This window comes from Micropterus dolomieu, linkage group LG09, assembly GCF_021292245.1.
Source record: "Micropterus dolomieu isolate WLL.071019.BEF.003 ecotype Adirondacks linkage group LG09, ASM2129224v1, whole genome shotgun sequence".
NCBI lineage: Eukaryota > Metazoa > Chordata > Actinopteri > Centrarchiformes > Centrarchidae > Micropterus > Micropterus dolomieu.
In genome coordinates, this window is record NC_060158.1 from 4,384,578 (window position 1) to 4,408,370 (window position 23,793).

At 39.5% G+C, this 23,793-nt stretch overlaps 2 protein-coding genes across 4 annotated transcripts in view; one reads left to right on the plus strand and one right to left on the minus strand.

Annotated features, from left to right (window-relative positions):
• tpi1a (triosephosphate isomerase 1a) overlaps positions 1–2,735 on the plus strand; it is a 7,251-nt gene extending 4,516 nt beyond the window's left edge. For both annotated transcript variants that reach the window (XM_046059589.1, XM_046059590.1), the window contains 2 exons: positions 641–728; positions 1,592–2,735. In XM_046059589.1, coding sequence (XP_045915545.1) covers positions 641–728; positions 1,592–1,710 — 207 coding nt within the window. In that variant the 3' untranslated portion in view covers positions 1,711–2,735. The remainder of the gene's footprint in view (positions 1–640; positions 729–1,591) is intronic.
• Positions 2,736–4,826: 2,091 nt separating this feature from the next.
• On the minus strand, positions 4,827–17,827 carry LOC123976451 (gamma-enolase). Of its 2 annotated transcripts, XM_046058643.1 has the most exons (12): positions 17,743–17,827; positions 15,756–15,851; positions 15,425–15,483; positions 13,287–13,356; positions 12,911–13,044; positions 12,419–12,510; positions 12,051–12,181; positions 11,460–11,657; positions 11,172–11,373; positions 9,326–9,434; positions 9,019–9,077; positions 4,827–5,785 (listed from the first exon to the last, which is right to left on the minus strand). In XM_046058643.1, the coding sequence occupies exons 1-12, from the start codon at positions 17,825–17,827 to the stop codon at positions 5,716–5,718; spliced, it is 1,305 nt and encodes a 434-aa protein (XP_045914599.1). In that variant the 3' UTR covers positions 4,827–5,715. The 2 variants fall into 2 exon arrangements, with proteins under 2 accessions (XP_045914599.1, XP_045914600.1); XM_046058644.1 differs by lacking the exons at positions 13,287–13,356; positions 15,425–15,483.
• Between the last annotated feature and the right edge of the window lie 5,966 nt (positions 17,828–23,793).

Sequence of the window (23,793 nt, forward strand, 5' to 3'; positions counted from 1 at the left end):
GCCTTAAAGTTGGTTCTTACTCTGTTATTGTGCGGCAAATAATCAATTTAAATGTCTTCCCTCGGAAACTCTTAACAGGGGAAAGTACTGGAGACTCACTGCAGACCTCATCATATCAGCTGTTTAGTATAAATGTTTCTCTTCCGTTGTTCTGTGAAAGAGTTGCTCTGTGTTTTAGGCTATTTCACGTCAGTATCAGTGCTTGCATGGAAACATCATTATGTTAAATATTGGGAAATCCTTCCTGGTTTATAAAAATTGTTCATGAAAAGTTTACAGTTGTTGACTGCTGGAGGCATGTTGTTGTGTCGCAGAGAACGTGAAGGACTGGGGGAAGGTGGTGCTGGCATATGAACCTGTGTGGGCCATCGGCACAGGCAAGACAGCTTCACCTGAACAGGTAACACTGACTTCTTCCTCTGCTCACTCACTGCAATTGTTTTTAATATAAAAAAATATTTTTAGTAACCGACTGTAAGAGTTCAGTGCAAACTGTTAAGTGTTTGCACCTTTTATCTCACCAGTGAAGGAAAGAGACAATTGTTTAAAATGTGTTTTGGTCATACAAGAATGAAAAACATTGTTTTATTTGATCATCTACAATGTGTGTGTGTGTGTGTGTGTGTGTGTGTGTGTCCAGGCTCAGGAGGTCCATGAAAAGCTGAGGGCGTGGCTCAGAGGCAACGTCTCAGATGAAGTAGCCGACACTGTGCGCATCATCTATGGAGGTCAGTGAAGATTTTGGGATGTAGAGTCTGTGCGGTTTTACCTTTAAAGCCCCTGTGTGCATGATTGTAACATTTTTGACATTAAAATGATGTAGGAAAGAAAGACAAATATGTCTATGTGTTGTGTTGCAGTGATATCCATTGAAGTTAGCATGCTAACCAGCTAGCCTCAGCTCATAGTACCACTTTGTACCTCAAGAGGCGATGGTCTGATCCAGTCCCCCCTTACTTTTAGCTGGGAGATGTTTGCGAGTGTCGAGTTTGCTACCCAAGCTCTCTTAATTTTAATTGAATAAATCAACAAAATAATGTATACTCCTATTTTACTTATCTAACTGAAAAAATACAAATGCACCTTCTTAATTCAAGTTTCTCTGTTAAGTCATCGTAAAACACATCTCAGACTCAACAGAAACAAGATTAAACTATAACCATAGTGGTTTTGGTGAGTGGGCTTTCCACCGTTCTAACAGTCAAACTCTGGTTTGATAAAACCTTAATTTTGTATGAAAATATTCTGGCTCTACTCGCCGTCGCTGCCTCTCTGATGCCCGACCTCCTCTTGCTCCTCTCTCGCTTGACGCCTCTCCTGTCCCCGTCTGAACCCGCTGTGTCTTTGTCATCCCTGGAGTTGGACTCCTGGCCAGAGTTGCTGTAAACCAACTTTGTACTGCATTCCCTGTCAGTCTCAGAGGCTGTGTTTGATGCACTGGGAGGCTGCTGAGTCCTCTTCCATTGTCCGCTACTAGGACCACTAAGTTAGCTGCATGATTTTAGATATTACATCAACTATATGGGACTTGTCCCCTGGTTGTGTATTTTTTACTAACCTATCACCTGTTTTCTCTCTGTCCATCTGCCAGGTTCAGTAACAGGAGCTAACTGCAGAGAGCTGGCGTCTCAGAGCGACGTCGACGGCTTCCTGGTGGGCGGGGCCTCTCTGAAACCAGAGTTTGTCGACATCATCAACGCACGCGCATAAGGGACACATGCAGTGCCTCCATCTGGACCTATGAAAAACACCCTGCCCTTTAGATTGTCACCATGCGTCTGCAAACTGCGCTGACTGATCCACAGACAGGCGTGCCGATTTAGACAAAGTTTTGTTGTTTTTTTTTAATATATATTGAATGACTTAAATAGAGGGTGATAAAGTAAATATCTGGGAATTTCTGGGAATTTAGCTCTTTTATTTGTAAAATCACAGTATGCAGTCAAACTACTATATTTTTCCCCCTGTTCCTAACTGTTGGGTTACACTATCAAATATCTGTCAACTTGATTGTCTGTGTTGACTGCAAGGATTTAGAAGGCATCAAAAAGGCTGTAAACATCGTGAAAGTTTACAGTCGGTCTTCATGTTTTCAGCTGATTTAATGTCCTATTTTACAGAGCAAATAATTTCAGCTTCAGGAGAAATTGGATAGTGTGTGTCTATTTTTCTGTGACTGTTTTCATGTTTTACTTTTTGAGAGGTGAAAGAGGTGAAACTGTGTTTCATTCATCTCCTCACTACAGAAATCTGTGCTGATGTTCAAGTATGTGAACGATACGAAACGTTGGTATCAGTAAAGCTTCAGCGGTTCTCATCCTGCTCTGCTGTTATTTATAGATATTTTTTCCGCAGAAGATCAGTCAGCCCAGGTTGTTTTCTGTGTTTGCTAACAGACTGATAACAGTCTTGTAATGTTGTATTAATGATGCACTCTCTCACACTCCAATGCAAAACTGTTACTTCAGGTCCCTAGACAATAAAAGCTCTAGACATAATGTACTTAAATATATAATATACTTGTAAAATTTACATATATGCATATAATTGATCTGCTGGTACTCAGGCTTGAGGAGTAAAGGACTTTTATTGTGAAGTTGTCACCAATAGGCACTAAAGCTTTTGCACATTGCTACTAAATGTTTCACACTGGGCAGCATGTGTCCATCGCATTCATGAGGAGGATGTGACCAATGTATGAAGTGAATGAATAAATAAATAAAATTTGCAAAACACTTTGTGTTTATTTGCTGTTTATATATTTTACCTTGTGTCACCTTCATCAGACTGGACGACATGACATTAGCCCAATATTGGCACGACCCAGCGGATATAGCGGGACCAACAGGTTTTATCTTGTGTACTGTTAATCTTGAGCACAGTGCGCTCGTTGGTGCACATCTGTAAACGTGGAAAAAGTAAAGGAATGATGTTGGTGCTGTGGAGCAGTGAAGTTGGTCACAGATAACCTCAGTACATCACAAATCCTCGGTCCACCAGTAATTTTTCAGTATTTCTGAGATTCTGAAACTCTTAAGACACATTTTTTCTCATACGAAAAGTTACCAGATTACAGGTGCTGGTCATGTAATTAGAATATCATCAAAAAGTTGATTTATTTCAGTAATTCCATTCAAAAAGTGAAACTTGTATAATGTATACATTCATTCCACACAGACTGATATATTTCAAGTGTTCATTCCTTTTAATTTTGATGATTATAACTGACAACTAATGAAAACCCCAAAATCAGTATCTCATAAAATTAGAATATTGTGAAAAGGTTCAATATTGAAGACACCTGGTGCCACACTCTAATCAGCTAATTAACTCAAAACACCTGCAAAGGCCTTTAAATGGTCTCTCAGTCTAGTTCTGTATGCTACACAATCATGGGGAAGACTGCTGACTTGACAGCTGTCCAAAAGACGACCATTGACACCTTGCACAAGGAGGGCAAGACACAAAAGGTCATTGCTAAAGAGGCTGGCTCTTCACAGAGCTCTGTGTCCAAGCACATTAATAGAGAGGTGAAGGGAAGGAAAAGATGTGGTAGAAAAAAGTGGACAAGCAATAGGGATAACCGCACCCTGGAGAGGATTGTGAAACAAAACCCATTCAAAAATGTGATTCACAAAAGTGGACTGCAGCTGGAGTCAGTGCTTCAAGAACCACCACGCACAGACGTATGCAAGACATGGGTTTCAGCTGTCGCATTCCTTGTGTCAAGCCACTCTTGAAAGAGACACAGAGTCAGAAGCGTCTCGCCTGGGCTAAAGACAAAAAGGACTGGACTGCTGCTGAGTGGTCCAAAGTTATGTTCTCTGATGAAAGTAAATTTTGCATTTCCTTTGGAAATCAAGGTCTGGAGGAAGAGAGGAGAGGCACAGAATCCACGTTGCTTGAAGTCCAGTGTAAAGTTTCAACAGTCAGTGATGGTTTGGGGTGCCATGTCATCTGCTGGTGTTGGTCCACTGTGTTTTCTGAGGTCCAAGGTCAACGCAGCGGTCTACCAGGAAGTTTTAGAGCACTTCATGCTTCCTGCTGCTGACCAACTTTATGGAGATGCAGATTTCATTTCCCAACAGGACTTGGCACCTGCACACAGTGCCAAAGCTACCAGTACCTGGTTTACCATGGTATCCCTGTTCTTAATTGGCCAGCAAACTGGCCTGACCTTAACCCTATAGAAAATCTATGGGGTATTGTGAAGAGGAAGATGCGATACGCCAGATCCAACAATGCAGAAGAGCTGAAGGCCACTATCAGAGCAACCTGGGCTCTCATAACACCTGAGCAGTGCCACAGACTGATGCCACGCCGCATTGCTGCAGTAATTCAGGCAAAAGGAGCCCCGACTAAGTATTGAGTGCTGTACATGTTCATACTTTTCAGTTGGCCAACATTTCTAAAAATCCTTTTTTTGTATTGGTCTTAAGTAATATTCTAATTTTCAGAGATACTGATTTTGGGATTTTCATTAGTTGTTAGTTTCAATCATCACAATTAAATGAAATAAACATTTGAAATATATCAGTCTGTGTGTAATGAATGAATATAATATCCAAGTTTCACTTTTTGAATGGAATTACTGAAATAAATCAACTTTTTGATGATTCAAATTATATGACCAGCACCTGTATATGTTGTGATTACTGCACTTGCAATTTTAAACCATTTCCAGTTTCTGAAAAAACTGAACTGACCAAGAAACACAGACACAAAAAAGACAAAAACGTTTTAATTGTGATTGAAATTGTAAATACATCTTTTTATTTCACATATTTTCACATTATTTTCAATGACAAGCGTTCTGTTGTTTTTTTTATTCTCTTTCTTTTTCAACACAGCTATTCTATGGACATTCAGGAAGAACAGAAGGAACAAATGGACTAAGGGTTTTGATTTTTTTTTCTTTTTCTATAGGAGAAAGGCGGGACTTCAAGCATAAAGGACAAATAATCAGGATCACATCAGGATGGGAAGATAAAGAGGGGTTGTAACTGAGAAATAGACACAAGAAGAAGAAGAAAAGGGAGACAAAACGAGGGAGGAGGAGGACAGAAGTGGTTGGAGTGCAGGTACTTCAGAGTCCAGGTGAGAGTGTGACACAACTGAGTGTGTAAGTGCAGGTGTTTGTGTAGTTTAGTTTTTTCACTCAGTCCCTGAAACCGCTGTTTTGTGTTTCTTTCTGCAAATGCATCGTCCTCTTTTGGTGTAGAAGGTTTTCATTTTTTCCTCTCTTTCAGTTGCGTGCTTCGGTCTACATTAGTCTATAATATCTCTACTTATTTATCTCTCTGTTTTTACAATAATAGTCTTTATTTTTGCAGGTCTGTCCTCTGGCTGTACATGAACTATTCCTTTGAAACTACAGTAACAGTGCATGTCTGGCTTATAAATTTAATATTTTTATGGTTTTCCCCTGCATGTGCGTGAGCGTGTGTTGCATCTGCATATCTATATGCGTGTTAGTGTGTGTGCATACAGCATCATCTCTTAACTTATAAGTCCAGTGCATAATTTATTTATTTATTTTTGCTTGGCTCTTTTGCTCTTGAGTGTTTTCATGAATCTGTGTGATCCTTCTTTGTACATGGCTTGTTCCATGTTTGTTGTATCTGTCAGTTTACGTGTGTGTGTGTGTGTGTGTGTGTGTGTGTGTGTGTGTGTGTGTGTGTGTGTGAGTGTGTGTCATTCGTCAGTCTGTCAGTTTCACAGGACACTGGGGTTCCTGAAGTTATGGCCTGCAAAGCGAGCCTGGTCTCCGAGTTCTTCCTCAATCCTGCAGAGATAAGAGAAGAACATAGTAGAGAGAATTTATTTAACACTGTAAAAACAAACAAAAATCTATATATGAAAACACGGCATGTTAATGTCCCCAAATCCCATGAAAAGACCAAAATCAACAATGTGTTAGAAGGTTCCTCCTAAAGACATTTTTAAAAAGGGCTAACACAGCTGGTCACTTTAGCTTTTAGTTAAAAATCAGGAGGAAATGGTGATGGACTGTTGTTGGGAACTATTTGCAATAATTTGAGTGGAATAATACACATTTGGTGGTCTAGCAAGCAGCAGTTTGTGGCAGAAGACAACATATTCTATGGAAGATTTTTAAGGCCTAAATGAAAACAAACTTTGCATTATTGGTTTTCATTGTGACCTGACTTTACCTGGGACAGACGGTCTAATAAAAAGACACCATTGAGTTACACTATCTTGGCCTCTCCTGCTTTGATTTTGACTTTTGATTTGTCTCTTGCAAGTCCCTCAAATTTATGAAAGTACAAATATCGTCTCCACATCTGCCACTGTATGAAAACTTGCTACAGTATAAATAACAAATTTCTCTGGTGTGCATGTGTGTGAACTGTACATGCTTCACTGCACTGATTAGTGTTTATCGCTGGTTAAGGCTCCTGTAAGTCTCTCCACCCTCCAACTCTCCTGCGTCTCCTCAGCAGTCCGATGGGATTACAACGCTGAGCCGATCCAACCTCCCCCGTCTCCGCTCTTCCTCCCCCTGCTCCCACTGCTGACTGGCTTGGACACATGGGGTGACACCGGCGCTGCTATCGCCTGTCACGTCAATTAGCTCTATGACGCTACGCGCTAAGAGAGAGCGGACACCTGGGGAGCTCTGTTATAGCAGAGTTGAAGCCAGATTGGGAGACAAATGAAGATACAGAGAACGTATAGAACTAAGTAAATAAATGCTGAAAATATGAAGTATAAACAGAAACGTTTCTTTGGTTTACAGGTTTAACAAGTTAAAGACAAAGTTTTCAACCTGGATTTAATGTTTATATAAAATCTTGTTATGAGGGGAAACAATTAGCAAGCAGGTGAAATGATAATATAATACAAATGTAAAGATAAAGTAAGATAAAAATTATCACCAATTGGCTTTTGAAATGTGTTGAAAACAGTGAAACTACTACCAGAGAGTACTCATGAAGTATTAGGTTAAAATTAGGTAAAAAGAAGGGAAAAAAAGAGAAAAGCAAATCTGTGCAGGTCCCTTTAAAAAAAAAAAAAACATTTTAAATTAAATTCTGCTCCATTTTACCCACAACAAAAGAATATGAGAGAAGAATATGTTCAACCTCTCATTGGTGAAATGGTTCCTATGGCAGAACTTAATATATATAATATTTAATAAACTTGCTCCAAATCAAACACACTGCTTTCATGTGGGACTTTCCTCCCAGAATTTACTTATTTTTGATTACTGTGCTGTCCCTGGGGGTGCTATCAATGCAACTCGTTGCACCTGAGAGGTGGGAGTGGTCATGGGCATATAAGGCCACCTGCCAAAGTTTGTGCCTCCCCGTGGGTTTTTAGAAAAAGTGGGATTGGACCAGACTTCCAAAGATGAATTTTTTTTGTGCAGTCCCTCCTTTTCTGCTGCTTGTTTTATTTTGCCATGCCATCATATAAATAAGAATATAAAGAATCTATAATTCCTGAATGAGAGTTCGTTCCCGCCGCCTCTCTTAAACCAACTGGACATTGGAGCGCTTGTTCAATCAGATCGAAGGAGACGGAGAATATCTTTCAAGGAAGCGCTGCACATATTTTAAAAAAGAATTACATTTTCTCCATGTTTTCCCCAAAAGTTTCAGTGTTTCCCTCTTTTCCAAGAGAGGGGCTTATTCACTTAACTGTTAAGGGCGGCATTTTTTATTCTCCTTTATTTCTATATAATGTAATACACAAAATGTTCAGATTTTGAGTATTTCTGTCTTTATTTAACCCTCAAACCTTGCTGATGATGTGAATCCAAACATTGTTCAAACCCACAGAATTTTGTTTTAAATGCTAGTGGACATCCAAAATGTTTTGAGGAAATGCCTATAAAGGGATCCACAACATGTAGAATCTTTACATTTGATGGAAAGGTGCAGCCATGTACTAAATGCACTACACTGCATGTCAGTACTTTTTGATGGATCCACTGCACGTGTTGTCCATAAAAGCTCAGGGTCCGCAGTTTACCTACATGTGAAGGACAAAGGACACTCGTTTAACGACCACCAGGTGCACAATTTAGACAGAGAAGATGGATGTTTTGAAAGAGGTGTCAAGGAAGCCATCTACACCAGGGTTGAGAAACTGTTGCTTAACAGGGGAGGCGGTCTGCAACATCACTTATGCCCCCTTACAATGCTGTCCTTTCATCACTTCCCAGGAAACTAAACAAACGTTCTCTTTTGGCCTCAGGTGAAGATACCAATGATGGTCGTTCAGACTTGGCCTCGGGTTACTCCAAAGACCATAACGACGTCGTTACAACAGCAAGGAGCACTAACAAACCAGCGGTATCAGTCATCTTGACAAACGACCCCACGGAGGTTAAATAGCTGAGTTTCCCTTCAGGTCAGTTATAACTGAAGAACTCTGTCAGATGATGGACGAAACGTCTTCAAATATCTTCAATCAAGTCCAGTTTATTCTATTTACAAATGCCTTTTTAAACATGTTTTTGATCAAAATGCCGTCCCAATAAGGGGTCTCTGATTGGCTATTTCTCATTGACTTCGTTGGTTGGGTTGGTTAGATTTAGGCAAGAGGCATGAGATTGGTTAATGTTAAGGTAAGAATATAAGAATAAGCCAAGAAGAAACACAGTAAGCCAATCAGAGGCAGAGTAAGCCAATCAGAGGCAGAGTAGGGCGGGTCATGTCTTTGCCATTCTAGGAAAAAAAACATCAACTCCTGGAAGAATGGTGCCTTTCAGGAACCCAACTTGGTTTGATTGTATTTAGTTTATCCTTTGTTTATGTTACAGGTAGTTTAGGATAGCATCTGCAGTTTCATAGCACCAACACTCATGCTTCATAACTGACTTCACACATCCTAGTTTGCTTATGTTGATTTATCCTTAATAAATTACTTGTTTATTAAAATTGTTGTGTGGACTTCCCTTCTTTGTTGTGCTCTTGAACGAGTCGGGCATAATGTGTTGTGATGTTTGTGTGTGTTACTGGAGAGGGATTATCTCTGTGGCGCACTGACCTCATGAGTTGGTTGTACTTGGCCAGCCTCTCAGATCTGCAGGGAGCGCCAGTCTTAATCTGCAACACAAAGAGACCGTGAAAATTATAAACCAAACGCCACTTTGTTTACGACACTATACTGACCTGTGAAATGTTTAATTATGCAAATGTCACTAAGTGATGAACAGTATTTTCTTTTATGTTGGGAAGCTCAAATTTTACTTTTCGCACCCATATGCATGTAGTGGTTACAGTTAGGGTTCGGGTAAACCTCCAGATAGAAAATATAGGTCAATATGAAGTCCTTAAATAGTGTGTGTGTGTACCTGTCCAGTACAGAGGCCCACCACCAGGTCAGCGATGAAGGTGTCCTCTGTCTCTCCTGAACGATGGCTGACCATCACACCCCAACCATTGGCCTGAGCCAGTTTACACCTGAGAGACAAAGAAAAAAGGCAGACAGTTTAACTTCTACATTCTTAACATTCCCACAAAACAGTCACAGAACAAATACGACTTCCTGATGTCAACACTGTAGAGCTGCAATGACAGAAAATATTAAGATAGTATATGTAAACAGTAAAGAACACATCACAATGTGCCTGTAAGCCTGAAAGCATTTCCTTGCTTTTGGTTGTGTCTCACATGCATGACAAAAACAATCTCTAATCTCTCCCTTTTACATTCAGAGCTTCGTCAACACAGTAAAACTAAGGCCTACTGAGTTTGACAGACTGAGGAACAACTATTCAGTTTGATAGCAAAAGCTGAAATTCTTCAAATACAACATCCTCTTAGTATCCACAGTTTGAAAACTTGACTCAAGCGCTTGACCCACGATCAATGAGCAGATACGTTGCAGTGGAGCTCTAAGCTAAACAGAGAGAGAGCCGCACCATTCACTGATTTGTTTGTTTGCTCCAAATGACCTCCATCTCCTAAAATCTATTGCTGCACCTAGATATAATCCATGTGCACGCTAAGATAAAGCCGCATCCACATACATTTAGGAATCAAAAAATTATTTTGTAGGTCACATAACGCAACCTTTAGCACCACATCTGTTGAGTCCAGTGTTTGATTCCCAGAACGGTGGGCGTACTGGGAGTTGAGTTAACAATGAGGAGTGCAGATTCACATTATCGTTCTGAGAGTTCATTAATCTGATCATGATTTATTTGTAACTACAGCTCATCTGACATGTTAACCTGCTCACGTCGTGAAAATGAAGACGCCGTTCATTTTCCCTGGGGTCAAATTTGAGGTTTTAAAAAATTTAACAAACCCTGCAGAGCTATTAGAAGAATATATCAGATTAACAACGCAGGAAGCTCTTCATGTGGCGAACACGATACATCACCTTTATTGCCATCACCTCCATTTCTACGATTTCATCCTTCTTCCTCCCCTCCTGCCATAATCCAGATACACTGTCATGACTTATAGCCTCATAACCCTGAGTGATGTTTTGTTAAGTCTGAGATTGATGACACACACACACACACACACACAAACACACACATTCAAGACTGGAGCGCACACTCTCTCTACAAAGAAATCAACCATTATATGATATACATGTACACAACAGTCACTGTCAGCTGCATCAGTATATTTGATTGACAGCTAATATATATACTATAAACCTCTTGTCACTTCTTGTCCTTCATGTATCTCCTGTAAAAGTCTGTTTGCCGATCCTCATCCCTGACACAAGGTCAACATGGCTGACAGGTAATGAGTGATGTGACTGACAGCATGCTGACTGCTTGTGCGTGCGTGTGTGTGTGTGAGTGTGTTTCCACATGTGTGACTGATAGCAGTACAGCTGGGTCTTTCTATCTTTCTCCCTATGGGCCCCTCTGTCATCCCAGCCAAGATGAATGACCTTCTTTGGTCAGTGGAAGTTCATCAGTCTGCCTGAGGCGGCCATATCAGTTTCTTTTTCCTTCTGAGAAGAGAGCAGCAGTGTGTGTTTGGATTACACCTTAACATTGCTGTTCATTTGTGCTGTCCATCATGATTAAAAAGTTTAATAAATTAATTTCCAATTTGGTCTTGGTTTTAACTTCTCTGACATCTGAGATTTGATAGTCAGTTGCCCACTCTTACATCATAAACATTATACTTGCATCTAAAAATCTTGTTAACATCTAAATAAAGCAGACGTACGCCTGTATGGCCTCAGTGACGGTGCCGATCTGGTTGACTTTGAGCAGCAGGCAGTTGCATGCTCGCTCCTCAGCAGCTTTCTCTATCCTCTTAGGGTTGGTCACGGTCAGGTCGTCCCCCACAACCTGGATCCCCACCTGGGCTGTCAGACGGGACCAGGCCTCCCAGTCGTCCTGGTCGAACGGGTCCTCAATAGACACCACTGGCAAGGAGGGAGGACATGTTAAAAAGTTAACAAAGAATATTTTGTGTCTGGCTGGAGATCAACAAACAATAACTATAGTCCACCTGGGTAGTTGTTGACAAAGCCCTGGTAGATGTCAGCCAGCTCCTCTCCAGTGATGTGTCTCTCTGAATCTGGTGGGGATTTGAAGTCCAGGTCGTATTTCCCATCGCGGTAAAACTCTGAGGCGGCCACGTCCATCCCGACAACCACCTTGTCCGTGAAGCCGGCCTTCTCTATGGCTGTCTGCAGCAGGTCCAGAGCTGAGGAGTGGGAGAAGAGATGGAGACATGAATAAATGTAAGGTAAGTAAATAATAGATGAAAATAATGATCCATCGCATTTATTTTTTGCCACGTACTTTGCCTCTCAGGCAGATTGATGCCACTTAGACTTGGAAAACTAATGCAACCTCCTCCACATGTTTACTGGGAAATAAATCATTGAATTTATATTTTGACTTATATTCACAGCATGTTTAGTAACCTGTTGTCTGGGTTTTGTCAAAAGGTATTTTGCTAAATGAAGGAACCGAAGAGAACGAGGCAAAAGGTTAAAGAGTTTCAAATAAAGTGTAAATTATAATCCATCACAAAATTAACTGTGCAGAACATCACTGGTGATATTTAACACTGATAGAGGATCCTCTTCCTCACCTTCACTGTTCTCCAGGATGTTGGGAGCAAATCCCCCCTCGTCTCCCACATTAGTGGCATCCTGGCCGTATTTCTCCTGGATCACCCCCTTCAGTGTGTGGTACAGCTCCGATCCTATCCTCAAAGCCTCCCTGAGAGACGGAGGGAAGGAAGGAAGGAAGAGATTAGTGGAAAGACGGGGTAGTAAGGACCAACATCAGCAGGAGGGAAAGAATCAAAATTGGAAAATTTTCCCATAATGTATTTGGTTATCAAAAGAATCACAGTTTCCCAGACATTTTGGGGTTTGATGCCTCATCTTAGATAAAAGCAAAATATAAATACTTCATATTATTGTTTTTAAAATTGTTTTGGAGGTGACTTTTTACTTGAAAGATTCAGCTCCAACAGGAAGAACCATGAACTCCTGCATGGCCAGTTTGTTGCCTGCATGGGAACCTCCATTTATCACATTGAAGGCCTGAAGAGGAAAGGAAACAAGGAGAGGAGGGAACCAGAGGAGAAAACAAGGAGAAGAAGGTAGAGGAAATGAGACGACAGAAGAAGAAACATGTTTTAGCACCTGCACATATGTAAATTGTAAATTTGTGGTTCATCACAAACACATCTGTAATACCTGAGTCTGAAAGTCATTTTTCTGGATTATGTTACAGTGCAAACATGAAATTAATATTTACACATCCTATGTACAATTTCTAACTTCATAAACTACCTTGAATTGTCTTTACCTTGCTGTAAGAGGAAATGTATTATTTTCATTATACTAAATAATTTGAACCATTGTAAAAAAAAAAATAAAATAAAATTGTTATTTCACAGCACTGTTTGTAGATGTTGTGTAGTGAACTTGTGTCTCTTACAGGAACCGGCAGCACCAGCTCTGTGTTTCCGGCCAGGTCAGCTATGTGGCGGTACAGGGGGACGTCTTTCTCTGCTGCACCGGCCTTACAGATGGCTAGAGACACTCCCAGGATGGCGTTGGCCCCAAACTGAGCTATAATAATAATTAATAATAATAATAATAATAATAATAATAATAATAATGATAATACATTTTATTTGTAGGCGCCTTTCTGAACACTCAAGGTCACCTTGGTAAAAACACTTTTTAAAAGGCGTGTGACTTCATATGAGTGGACTCTGAGCTGCTGGAACGGGGAGATTTCCAGCTGGCTGGTAAACTCTGATGACGTTGAGTTAGTCATCGTGACGTGCATCCGTCTAGTTTTGACTCACATTTGTTTTCTGTGCCGTCCATCTCGATCATCATGTTGTCCAACTGCTCCTGCTCCACCACGCTGATGCCCTGCAGGCACACACAAATACAGAAACACACTGTAATTATACATAAATGCACAGGTCGAGCAATTTACAGTGTTGTTGATTATTGTCAGGTTATATGTTATTGTCATTAGGGTCGGGTTTTGATGTAAAGACTGCTTTTTTGAATCCTCAGTCCACATTTTAATTGTACATATCATACAAAAACCAACAATAACTTTTGTACAAATGTAAATTTGTTGTACAAAAAGAAGAGTTAAAGTATTAACCTTTATGATTCCATAAATTTTTTATTAAACATGACATATTAAAAAACACTAAATCTACTTTTTGATTTAGACAATTAAATGAACAGTCACTTTATTATACTGTCATTGGATTATGTCAGTAGTGTTAATTCCAGGCACTGCAGACTTTCTTTTTGAGAGAGATCGAGTTATTTTGCATTTAAAAAACATAAATCTGTACGACCCTAAAGTACAAGGCAATTTAACATTCACTCTGATCTGAGCCATGGTTTTACAGTATCTCAAAAAATTGAGTACACCCCTCACATGTTTGTAAATATTTGTTTATATCTTTTCATGTGACAACACTGAAGAAATAACACTTTGCTACAATGTAAAGTAGTGAGTGTACAGCTTGTGTAATGGTGTAAATCGGCTGTCCCCTCAAAAAAACATAACCTCTGGCAACAAAAGTGAGTACACTCCTCACATTGTTGAAAATATTTGATTATACATTTTCATGTGACAACACCGAAGAAATTACACTTTGCTACAATGTAAAGTAGTGAGTGTACAGCTTGTGTAAATCTGCTGTCCCCTCAAAATAACACATCGCATAGCCATTTTTCCTCTATGTGACATGTGACACGTTGGTGTTACAAGGGTCTCAGATGTGAATGGGGAGCAGGTGTGTAAAGTGTAATAATCGAGACCTGAAGCTTCAGTCCAGTTTGTTGAAGTTAAAAGGCATATTTGGAAACTTCAACTAAAGTTTAGTAACTTCAACTAAAGTTTTTTTTTTTTAAACAGACTCAGCCTCGAGGTGCCTGCGCTGTTTTTTCTTGAACTACTGTATATTTTCCATTGTTATTATCATTAAATTTGCTTTGTAATGTTTTAATTTTACTATTTTGTGACCAGTGAAGCACATTTTTAATCTATTGTTTGACTAAAAAAGTCACAAAATCACTATGACACCACACACGCACACACCAGTGCAACCGGATCGATTCATCTGTCTGATGTGCTCTGATGTGACGTTCAGGAGCTCGGAGCCGTTTGGCAGTTTTTTCCCGCCTGACTGATCACCAAGATTAATTTCCCAGCAAAACATCTGCTACTGGAGGAAATTACACATACTGCACTGCTGCAGATATCATCCGTTATACCTCATTCACTTTTCCTCTCACTCACTCACACTTTTTTCTCTCACACAGACACATTATCATCATCTTTCATTTACAGTATCTCTACACCACACGCACACACATTGCTTCACCGTAACTGATAGCTGAAAAGGCTTTATCTTATTCTCACAGCTTCTTGTCAGACCATCCAGATGTGATAATCATCTGCACATCGACTGGCTGAATCACTTAGTGTAGAGTTGTTTTTGTCACATTCAAAGTCCAAACCGGGCATTTTCAGCCTCACTAACTGATACAATCTGTATAGACTGTGAAGACACATGAACATAACATCCTCGATGTGCCGCACAGGTTTCTAAAACGAAACCTGGAGTTTGGGTTTATCACTCACTGTTAGTCAGTCACTGAAGCCAGAAAATCCAAAACACATTAGGGGCAAGAGTGAATTTCTATCCCTTTTCATCAAATCTGAATTACAGTAAATAACTTCTGAGATTCTTTTCAAGTCCCTGATTGAATCTTTTAAAATTCACCTCTCAACAAAACTTGACTTGAAAGTTGACTGGTAGGGCAGAACGTTGTACCCTGATTATTGTTCGACTTGTAGCTAAAGCTCTTCGAATCTCAGGCCTGCTAAGAATGTATAGAGGATACCCGACATTGTATCCTTAAATATTATTATTGACAAATATACTGTATGAAAGTTTTAGTGACTTACAGAGGCTAAAAGTGCAGGTCCCAGGGTATCATTGATGTGCCCGACTGCCTTCAAAACACCTGGAAAAAAAGAGCAAATGAAGGTAAGCGAGTCAGAAAAGCGGCCCATCACTACACAACAGCTTTGACCAAGCCAAAGTCAAAGAAAGACACTCTGAAGAAAATCACCTGTAAGAAAATATAGTAAGTTACAGAGGCTAGAGGGAGTAGCAGCGGGTTACACCAGGGATGTATTTGGATGAATGTTTTGGAAACGCTTGGCCCCCTTGTGGTCAGAAATCACATACTGCAGCTTTAACTTTTTTAGGAATGTAAATATACATCCGTCTTACCTTTTCCCTTGTAGCGGCTCTTGTCTCCATCTCTGAGCTCCAGAGCCTCGTAGATCCCTGTAGATGCTCCGCTGGGAACTGCAGCCCTGAACAGACCTGAATGTCAGACGGACAGAGAAAGAAAGAATTCAGGTTTTAAATGCAAGTGATGGACTGTCAGACCAAAACCTTATTTATTTTTGTTTGACTTGTAGACTCTGCATTGGACTGGACCGAGAGATCACGAATGGAGTTCCACGTACAAATCTATTGTAGTTTAATGTCCTAATGTCTTTTATATTGCTGTATTGAATACAGAATTGAATACTATGTTTAGTATGTGTGACGTTCAAACTGATGTAAACAACACTGTTTATAGTGTTTTCATGGCTAACCCACTCAGCAAAATATTGACTGCCAACATTTTTCAATTAATTATTCATACACACAAATCCACACACAGCAAAAACAACTGTATTAACCCCCTGTTTATGAGCATGCATACATGGCAATACACAGAAGGTAATCATGGACAGTTGTGGTCTTTGGACAGAAATTAAAGCAGCGAAAGGATGAAACAAAGCTCGATATGACTAAAACCGTTTGCATATACTTGCATGGGCCAGTGAAGGTTAGTGCAGAGGATGAAAAGAGGAGGCGACCGTTACATGCAAAGGAATCTAGGAATCAAGCCTGTGGAATCAAGCTAATGCTAGCCATAGATTTGAAACCATTTTCAAGGACACAGATATTATTTTGCCTTAAATGGATAATGTGGCTGAAGAAAACAGGAAATGCAAGAGACAGAGGGAGGGTGACATGCAGCATAGGGCCATGGGTCGGACTTGAACTACTGCAACAAGGACTCAGGGTTAGTACATGCGGTGCACGCTCTTCCAACTAAGCTAACCGGCGCCCCTCAGGAGCACATATTGACATATATATTGATTTTTTCCCTAGCAACTGGCTATGTAATAGAGGTCTGTTGTCAGCTATCTTTTCAAATAGCGTATCAACAAGGCCATCCACACAAGAGAGTAATGAATACACCTAAGTAGCCTACATTGGAAATGATGCTTATTGGTTTCTTTTTGATAAGACAAGTAGCTAGGTTGATTTTGTTAGTTTCAAAATGGGGTTGCTCTGAAATTTGTTTGAACAACGGACAGTCTGTCAGGCATTCATATAATGCATTACACAAAGCACGTTAAAAGTTTTAACTCAAATGATGCTCAGCGCTATTTAGCCCCCATCATCCCAAAACTCCTCTCTTTGTGCATTGTGTATGTAACATGTCCCCTTCTTATCTGAATGAGGGCACACTGTCGACCACCAGTCTACCTGCAGAGGGTTTGTTGCATATCCGTTTGTTCACTTAAAATTTTATTTAGGAATATGCACCGTGTGTATTTGTAAACAGTCAGAGCCTCTTGATGAGGTAATGATGCAGGGCTCATCGTAAAACCTAGAGGATTAGAGTTGATATTAGCGGTGCATATTTCAACATCTAGAGAACAACTCTGCAATAAAACAAAATGACACACAGCCCCGAGACAGTGGCCAACTTTGCACATCTAACCCTGCATGACTATAAAGCAGGACTCCTCTCTTTGTTGGAATCATGTTCTTTGTTACTGTGAGTTTATATCTTCTCTATTCTTCCCGTTGCAAACTTTATTGATGCTTGAGTAGCTAAAAAGTCTGAATTCTCCAAGATGGCTTTCTGTAAACCGACAGTTCTGGATCAGGGCTAATGTGTCATTCTGTGCATGGACTATAAGCCCCAATCCTCCCTTAACTGAGAATTGATTGATCTTGACAGAGGTCAAATAAAGGTCGTGTGATGTCAGTAGTAATTTACGATTACAGCAGAGATGTTGGTGTGCTGCTGTTCTTAACACTCTTTGGCAAATTTCTGACATGATGAGTCTGAGCAGACATCCTCATGGTGAACGTTATGTTCTTATTTCTTCCTCTGATTTTTGCAGACAGGCTTGTCGGCGGTCACCTTTCTCTGTGCGAAGGTCCACTTCGACAGTGGGGTTTCCCCGGGAGTCCAAGATCTCCCTGGCAACGATGCTGACGATCGACATCCTGTGAGACACAAAGAGACAGAAAAGAGGCTGTGTTGGTTTTGCTTTACCTTGTAATACGTATTGTGTATCCTGCTGGAAATGCATTATTATACATATTGTTGAATTTATGTCAGTTTCAGGTTGAATTGAAAAAGAGGGAGAAAAAAAAGATCTATTTTTACATCGCGCACACACACAGAGAACAACCTGTCAGGGGAGACGGAACAACATGCAGATTCACGGTGAAAATCAAAGCTCTCCACAGAGGGATGGGTTGTCTCACACACATTGACAAGCACACACACACACACACACTGCTGTTACTTTGCTCTTTCTGGAAGCAGGTTGCAGTAAAAGTCTTCAGCAACAGAGTAAATTATGCATCTGTTTGCCACTGCTTTCATCCAAACTGGAAACTGCCATTTGGTCGAGATTTGTGCTATTTTTCCTGTCCTATGTCCTATATCTGTATCCTACTAACAGTTATGGTCTGTGTATCCACCGTTTGATATACCTTAGTATTGTGTACCATAGAACTCTATTATTGTCCAAAAACTATTAAAAACACACTGTACTTGACACAATCCCATATAAACCGTCCTGCTGCCCCAAATACTCACTAGAGCACCAAATGTGGATTAATCTGCTGAAAATAATCCCATAAATGCACTTTTTCCTCCTGTTTGAGTAACCTTTGCTAAAAACTACAGTGGGAAATTAGTTAACCTTTTAAAAAATGTTTTAACTATGTTTGTGAGCCGCGTTTTTAAAGATTTTTGTCTTCAGTAAGGACCATTGGGCTTAGTACTTAAAGCCACAAACAGGGCGGAGAAGTCAGAAAGTATTTACAGACGGACTGACAAGTAGTTTGTTTTGGTCTTTTTATTGGATTTGATGACAATAAGAAAAGACATAACACCATTCTTATCCTTTAAAAGTCAAAACAGCTCTTTGCTAGAAGGTTATATTTTTAACACTACAACCTACATCACTTCAGGTTAGCTAGACAAGTGAAAATCAGTGCAATATCTGAGAATTCTGCCATTTTGCTTCACATTTTGCTTCTTTACATCCTACACAGTCACAATAATATTACTTTCTCAATTTGCTTGTTACTCTTGATTAACACAGCAATGCCAGGGGTGGAAATTCCAAATGACATTTACTCTTGTTGCTGTAACAAAGTCAGTTTTTTTTGTGAGTGTACTTGTACATTTTTGAGTATTTTTAAAAATCAATCATTGCACTTTACTGCAGAGAAGCAGTTGCATTTGTATCTTAGGTCGCAGGAAGCAAATTGTCTTTGCATCAGAAATGTACTGTTACTTTTCCTTCAAGAGAAGGTGAAGTGCATCTTCACTTGATGCTCCAGAAACCAATAAATTCCCAATTTGATTTTGCTCTCCCCTTTTTTATGTCACATCTTAAACACCCTGTTTAATCAAGAAATATACTGGATTATGGCTGTCAAAATGCTGTTTCCTTATGACTCTAAGAATGTAGTTACAGTTTGTGCACTGAATGATCAGCTAGCACGTCAGTACTGTTAAAGAGGACATAAGACTGCTGCTACAAACTCAAAACCAGTGACTTTCAGTAACACAACAGTTTATTAGATACTATTACAGCTGGTCTTTTCTACAGAATACTGATACTTGATTTAGTCAGACCCTGGTATTGCTTTCACAATCATTGCAAGTTCTTCTTTCTACAGCTACTGTTTACTGTTGTTGCTTGATTCTCTCCCAGGAGAGTCAGCTCGGAAAATCTTGCAGTGCTAATGTAGGAAAGATGCATCTCTGGGTGCCATTCGACACTTTGAAAAACAGCTCGTCCACAAGAGCATTCACCTAAGTAGGTTAGCACAAGGTAGAACCATTCTCGTGCTTACATAATTTCTTTTCTCACCTTTACACGTACACATATTGTATGGCACCATCTGTTCCTAAGTTCAAATTTAGTCTAATTACATGTAAATGTTTCCGTAAATGCATCTCTAAAATAAAAGCTGCACTACTCAAGCTGGTTCTTACCTTTATTCTCTTGAGCTGCCAGGTGTTAGTTGGCATTGACACTATAATAAATAGTGCTATTTAATAACCTTGTAACATCAGTGATGGATTTACAAATAGCTGGTGCAATCCAATCATGTACCATATAGTAATTTGAAGACATAGTTAGGTCAGATGTGCTCTCAAAGCCAGATTTCAGATATGGGTTTAAATTAAAGAGCAGTAGTCTGTTGCTTTATGTGCAAAACAAATACTTGTGACTGCTCAGTTCTTTCTCAGTTTCACTTCTAATTATTAACATGAGAGGACTTGTTTCTCTTTTGTATCTCACTGTGAGAGACTAAACTGCTCCACATCACAAGATTAAAAATGTATGAATTCTGTTTGATGGTGCATTTTAAATTACTGGATCATCATGACACCATCAAAGCACATGAACCTAAACTCTGAAACATGAGGAGATCCGTCCTCATTGTCATGTCTCTATCATCCATGCTAATTTCCTCTGTGGGTGTTTTCCCTCTTTCTCCTCATTGATATTCTAGGCACGCAGCACTGCAACGATATGTCAGAAAAAGACCTTTTATGCCATCCTCGTCTCCGTACTGTATGAATACTTTATCGATCTGCGAGGAGCTAAATCTGGCCCGCTGCTAGCCTGTCACTGTACTGAGGCTGTCCTTTCAAATACACTGATAGACAGACAGAGATTCAGAGTAGAGGGTGTGTCAACTCCTGTAGATACATCGTTTATTAGTGTTTCACTCTAGCGTGCATTTATCAATGTAAAACAATACTGTGCTGCCTACAGAGAGACAGATATTGTACCGTTTGAGGTCAAATCCATTGGGATATTGCATTTTAGAGGGCACAATGATTTAGAGCGTCCTCACAGCAGACATTTTAAGTTATCAGCAAGAAGTGCAGGTGTAAATAATTTCAGTAATAATGACTCAGTTCCGTTAAAGTATGCCAGTAATTGGCAAAGAAAACCAAAAAGTGAGAGCTGCAGATACCGAGAGGTAAACGTAGGAAAGTAAAGGACATTTCAATTATTTTGTCCTCTCTTCTAACTTTCCTTCTGTTCTTACGTGCTTTAAACCCATGAAAATCATGAAAAAAAGTCTGCTACACAAGATATTTACATGTTTCCTGCTCTTTTTTGCTATTCTTTCTGTATCTTAGACGTTTGTGGCATATGCAACACTGTAACCTGACTAACAACACAGATATTTGCCTATTCATGCATGTTAAAACAGCATTCAGACCACCTGAATCTACTCAGTTATTTTTTCAATGGCAGTATCTCTTTTTCTTTGTATAATCAATGTTGTTTTGTTGTCGTACTTCCTCTATAGTTTTCCTCTAGTGTTTATCTGACTCATAGCCTGAATTCAAACACATTCTGTTTATGTAAAACCTTCCTGAAGACATTACACGCCACACGTCTTTATTTTGCAAGTCTCCCGTCACCTTTTGTCTCTTCCTCTGAGACATAAATTCCCAGAAAAGTGTTGCTTTTAACCTGCCACAAAATCACTTTACTCCACCTGGCTTTTTTGTCCCTGTCTTCCTCTGACTCCTTTGCTCAGCACTCTTCTACCGTACGTGATCCTTCTAAGCAACTCAGGAATATTTCAATCCATCTTCGTAGCAGCTCTGAACCTTGTTCCCCTCACTACTGGTCGATTACAAACGTCGACGAATTTATGCTTATTCAGTTTTTACACTCATTGTAAGCTGCAGGGGATAAACACATCAGCAAAATGTATAACTGGTGCTCAGCACAAGAAAGAGCAGATAAGATGCCTGAGTAGCCGCCAGCATGCAGAAACTTCCACACTCACAGAGTCAAGGGAATTGATGCGTGGGTGATTTTCTCTACTGGCCTATATTTGTTTTGTGGGGGGTTTCTCTCTCTCTCTCTCTCTCTCTCTCTCTCTCTCTCTCTCTCTCTTTTTTGTTGCTGTTTTGAAGCCCCACCCTAGAATACTGCAGTTTTCTCAAGAGTTCCTCCTGAGGGTGGAGCAGCAGTGTAAAGGGTGCCTGCCAACAGTTTTACATCAGATATTCTGCATTTTCTCTTCTTGTTCCTGATCACATCATCAAAGCCTCACAGCAGGTCTTTTCACTGTGGATATATTACATTTAATATTCCCACTGCAATAAAATTTTGATTAGCATGCCCGAATGTCTATAAATGCCACCTGTACCTAAATATCTGTGTCAATTAAATTAATTTTTTATCTATATAGTGCAAATTCATTACACAAGTGATTTAAATCCACTTTATTATACAGAGCAGGTCTAGATTGTGTTCTTTGTAATATTATAATATCTATGACACATTAAAATAAATCTAACAAGACAGCCATACCAACTAGGAGGCTATACTCAAAGTGACAAAGCTGATGTTTAGCTGTTAATATTTACCATTGGCAACATCTTAGTTTAATGGGTTAGCATTAGCCAAACTGACACATTGTAAGTCAGTGTAAAATTTTGTGGGTTCACATATGGCCATATAAACATACATACATACATATAAACATGTATAAATATAGTGAAATTATATTGTTTAAATTATTTATATTGTTCAAATTCAGTATTTGTTTTCTTTTTCCCTCAAAACATTAATGAGAAAAATTTGGTTCTTATTGTATTTGTGTTGGTAGTTAATTATAAAAGTATTGTTTTGTTAAGAAGATATTACATTTTAATTATGGGTTCAGGTGACTGACACGTGTTAGACACAGAAAACAATGGCTACTACTGTTTCCAGTAGTTTTCATTTTAACTTCTCTAAATTCACAGATAAATGTGAAGCCCTTCATCTTTCCATTTATCTACAAACAAATTCAGAGTAATGTAGGGTCACTCTAATGGCGTGTAGATCATTAAAGGGACATTAAAGACAAAACACGTGTCAACAAATTTGAGTATCCATTCTATGAAACTTTATATTTCTACTCCATTTCATTTCAGAGAGAAATATTCTACTTTTTACTGCATTTGTCTGACTGCTCTGTCCAATGAAAACCACGTATGTCCAAATTTAGTGGTTATGAACTTGAATTTTTCTGATAAAGAAAAAGAGTTTCTTTATGGATTGAGAAAGAAATTATACTACTTCTAAATAAACAATTTAAACCTTCTCTTGGATCAGCTGGAAAATGCATTGTCTCTACAAACATATCATGACCTGATGCATTGCTGAACCCAACAGTATAAAAAGTATTTAAAATTAGCAACCTTAAACATCTACAGCAGTAAAATGCATCATACACATAAATGCAGCAGTAACATTAATCCAGATATATCAGATATAATAGTGAAGTATTTTACTACACAATTTTACTTTTCATACTTTTGAAATTCTTAAGTAAGGCTGTGAAAGCAGGACTTTTACTTGTTGTGTAGTGGTATTAGTAATTTTAATTTTATGTTAAGGATTTGAATACTTCTTCCACATTGGCTGTATTGAATGTCAGTCATGTTTGCATGACACCAGCAATGTGTTTCTCAATATTTGCTGCACACACTCATCTCATATCCTTAAACGCACGTTCCTCCTTTCCAATCTGTCACCACCTCAATGGCTTTATCTCATAGCTCTCATCTCCATCACGCTCTCCTCTCTCTTTCGCCATCTCTGTCAGCGTCTCTCGCCCAGTGCTGTTTGTGCACGTTGCTGTGAGTTATGTAAGCTCTACAGCAGCAGCAGCAGCAGCAGCAGAGAGGGAGGACACCCATGAACGCACCACACCACACCTACCGGAGACTGCAGTGCTCAGCAGAAAATACACCAGCACCATGTGAGTGGGCGAGTCAGGGGAGAGATTGAATTGGGGAGCAAGGGATGATGGCACGCAAGGAGAGACCAGGGAGGACAACATATATGTATTTTTTATATCCACAGTATCTCTGTGTGGGGAGATGGAGAATAAAAGGTAACGTCTAGGAGGATGAAGA

What these genes read in the sequence shown, in the direction of transcription:
- LOC123976451 (XM_046058643.1), bottom strand. Translation starts at nt 17,827, where the DNA reads ATGTCGATCGTCAGCATCGTTGCCAGGGAGATCTTGGACTCCCGGGGA. An exon ending in GGACCTTCGCACAGAGAAAG is followed by an intron (nt 15,852 to 17,742) that starts GTGACCGCCGAC and finishes TCTGACATTCAG; the next exon opens with GTCTGTTCAGGGCTGCAGTT. An exon ending in TGGGCCTCTGTACTGGACAG is followed by an intron (nt 9,078 to 9,325) that starts GTACACACACAC and finishes TTTGTGTTGCAG; the next exon opens with ATTAAGACTGGCGCTCCCTG.